The sequence below is a fragment of the Aethina tumida genome, chromosome 1 (assembly GCF_024364675.1).
Source record: "Aethina tumida isolate Nest 87 chromosome 1, icAetTumi1.1, whole genome shotgun sequence".
Lineage (NCBI taxonomy): Eukaryota > Metazoa > Arthropoda > Insecta > Coleoptera > Nitidulidae > Aethina > Aethina tumida.
The window spans coordinates 70599283-70601063 of NC_065435.1; the positions used below are offsets into that span (position 1 = coordinate 70599283).

At 30.9% G+C, this 1781-nt stretch overlaps 1 protein-coding gene across 1 annotated transcript; it reads right to left on the reverse strand.

The window, feature by feature from the left end:
* Positions 1-325: 325 nt before the first annotated feature.
* On the reverse strand, positions 326-1442 carry LOC109596705 (deoxyhypusine hydroxylase). The gene is made up of 2 exons (XM_020012273.2): positions 1073-1442; positions 326-1020 (listed from the first exon to the last, which is right to left on the reverse strand). Exons 1-2 carry the CDS (start codon positions 1350-1352, stop codon positions 389-391), a joined length of 912 nt encoding a protein of 303 aa, XP_019867832.1. The 5' UTR covers positions 1353-1442; the 3' UTR covers positions 326-388.
* Positions 1443-1781: the final 339 nt, after the last annotated feature.

Below are 1781 nucleotides of genomic sequence, written 5' to 3' on the forward strand. Positions count from 1 at the left end.
ATTGTGCTTCATAGCTTTTACAGAAGTTCTGATTTTAAAAAACATTAATATTGTCTAAATTATGCAGAATATTTTTCTATAAAAACCTTTATAAAAAATTTATAATGCTTTTTATATAGATTTTAATGTTTTTATTTAATAGTCAATAAACAGATAAGTGCATTTATAAAATATGAAATATTGTAAAGCATAATTTTAAGAGTATTAAAAAATGGATAAAACTTTATAAATAAATGCAAACATCATTCTTTACACATTAAAAATACATTATACTTGACTCATTTATCCAATAAGAAAAATAGAAACGGAAAATAATAATCAGTGAAACAATATAAAAATATATATATTTATTATAACAATATAATATAAATCATCACAATTTAAAATATTATTTTTCACCAGAAATATTCAAAGAATTAGCGTACTGAAATTCTTCACTATTTTCATATTCACACATGTCTAAAGCAATCTCACAACTCTCCTTAACAACTCTAGCTGAATCCTCTAAATACTTATTCAACACCCTGTTGCACTCATCTGTAGCAATAGCTCCTAAAGCTTCAGCACACTCATGTCTCACCATAGCACTTTCCTCAACATTTTCCAGTGACTTAGTCAAATAAGGCACTGCATTTTCATCCTGTAGTTGTCCAAGTACAAAGGCCACTTCATGCCTGAACAAAGCACTGCCATGCTCCAAAGCCTCACCTAAAGCTAATACTGATTCCTTGTTTCTCATGTTCCTGAGTGAAAACATTGCTCTGTACCTTTGAAACAATGGTAAGGAGTCATTCAATAGGATTTTTTTAAGTTCTTCCACTGATTTAGTTTCAGTTGGTGGTGCAGGATCAACAGAGTTGTATGGGTTTTGAGTGAGATTCTTATTTTCAGGATTTTGCAACCACTTTATTCTATCCAAAGCTATTTCACAAGTTTCGGCAACATCCACAACACTATCTTCCTTATACTTCTCTAAGACTTTTAAACTGTCGGGACTACCTATGGCTCCCAGAGCTTCAGCTAAAATTTAATAATATAAATAATTGTTTAAATTTTACTGTTTATTTATTACCTGCTTCATGTCTGACCATGGGTTCTTCTGTTGTGTTTTCTAAAACTTTGACCAGTACTGGATTCGCGGCGGGATCTTGCATTTGACCTAAACAATAAGCCAATTCGTGTTTTAAGAGTGCGGAGGTGTCGCCGAAGCATTTTTCAATGAATTTTATGCTAGTCGGGCCACCGATGTTTCTCAATGTGAATAAGGCTCGAAATCGTTCTTTTAACGGTCTATTCGGGTCGTTCAGGAGATCGCCGATTTTCTCGATTTGTTCCTCTGAAAACTGACCCATTTTTGTGGAGTGACTTTGCGTACTATATAATTTTAAAACAATTTTGGCACGTGTGTATTAAACACTTGTCAAACTGATGTTTGAAAAAGAGGTTATGGATACCCATAGATACCCATAGAAAACCTAAGAAGTACCAACCCAATGTTATAAACAAGAAACATTACTGGGCACGATTTCGGGATGCAGCGATGTTGCCATTTTGAAGGCGGTGTTGCCATTTCTTACAGACTACAGATATCTTCTTGTCCATCTGTCACTTTCTATTTAAAATATATATTAAATGAGTATAGGTTAAGTTTTTCTGATATATATATAAAAATAAAACAATTATATATTTTGTATAATTTTATTATATATTCATGATAAAAACATACAAATTAAAAATATATATATTATATATAAATATAATATAAATTTTATAATAATATA

Bases quoted from the DNA above. Each gene is read 5' to 3' on its own strand.
- LOC109596705 (XM_020012273.2), bottom strand. From the start codon at position 1,352: ATGGGTCAGTTTTCAGAGGAACAAATCGAGAAAATCGGCGATCTCCTG. The intron at 1,021-1,072 runs GTAATAAATAAA...ATTAAATTTTAG, and splicing joins CATGGTCAGACATGAAGCAG to CTGAAGCTCTGGGAGCCATA.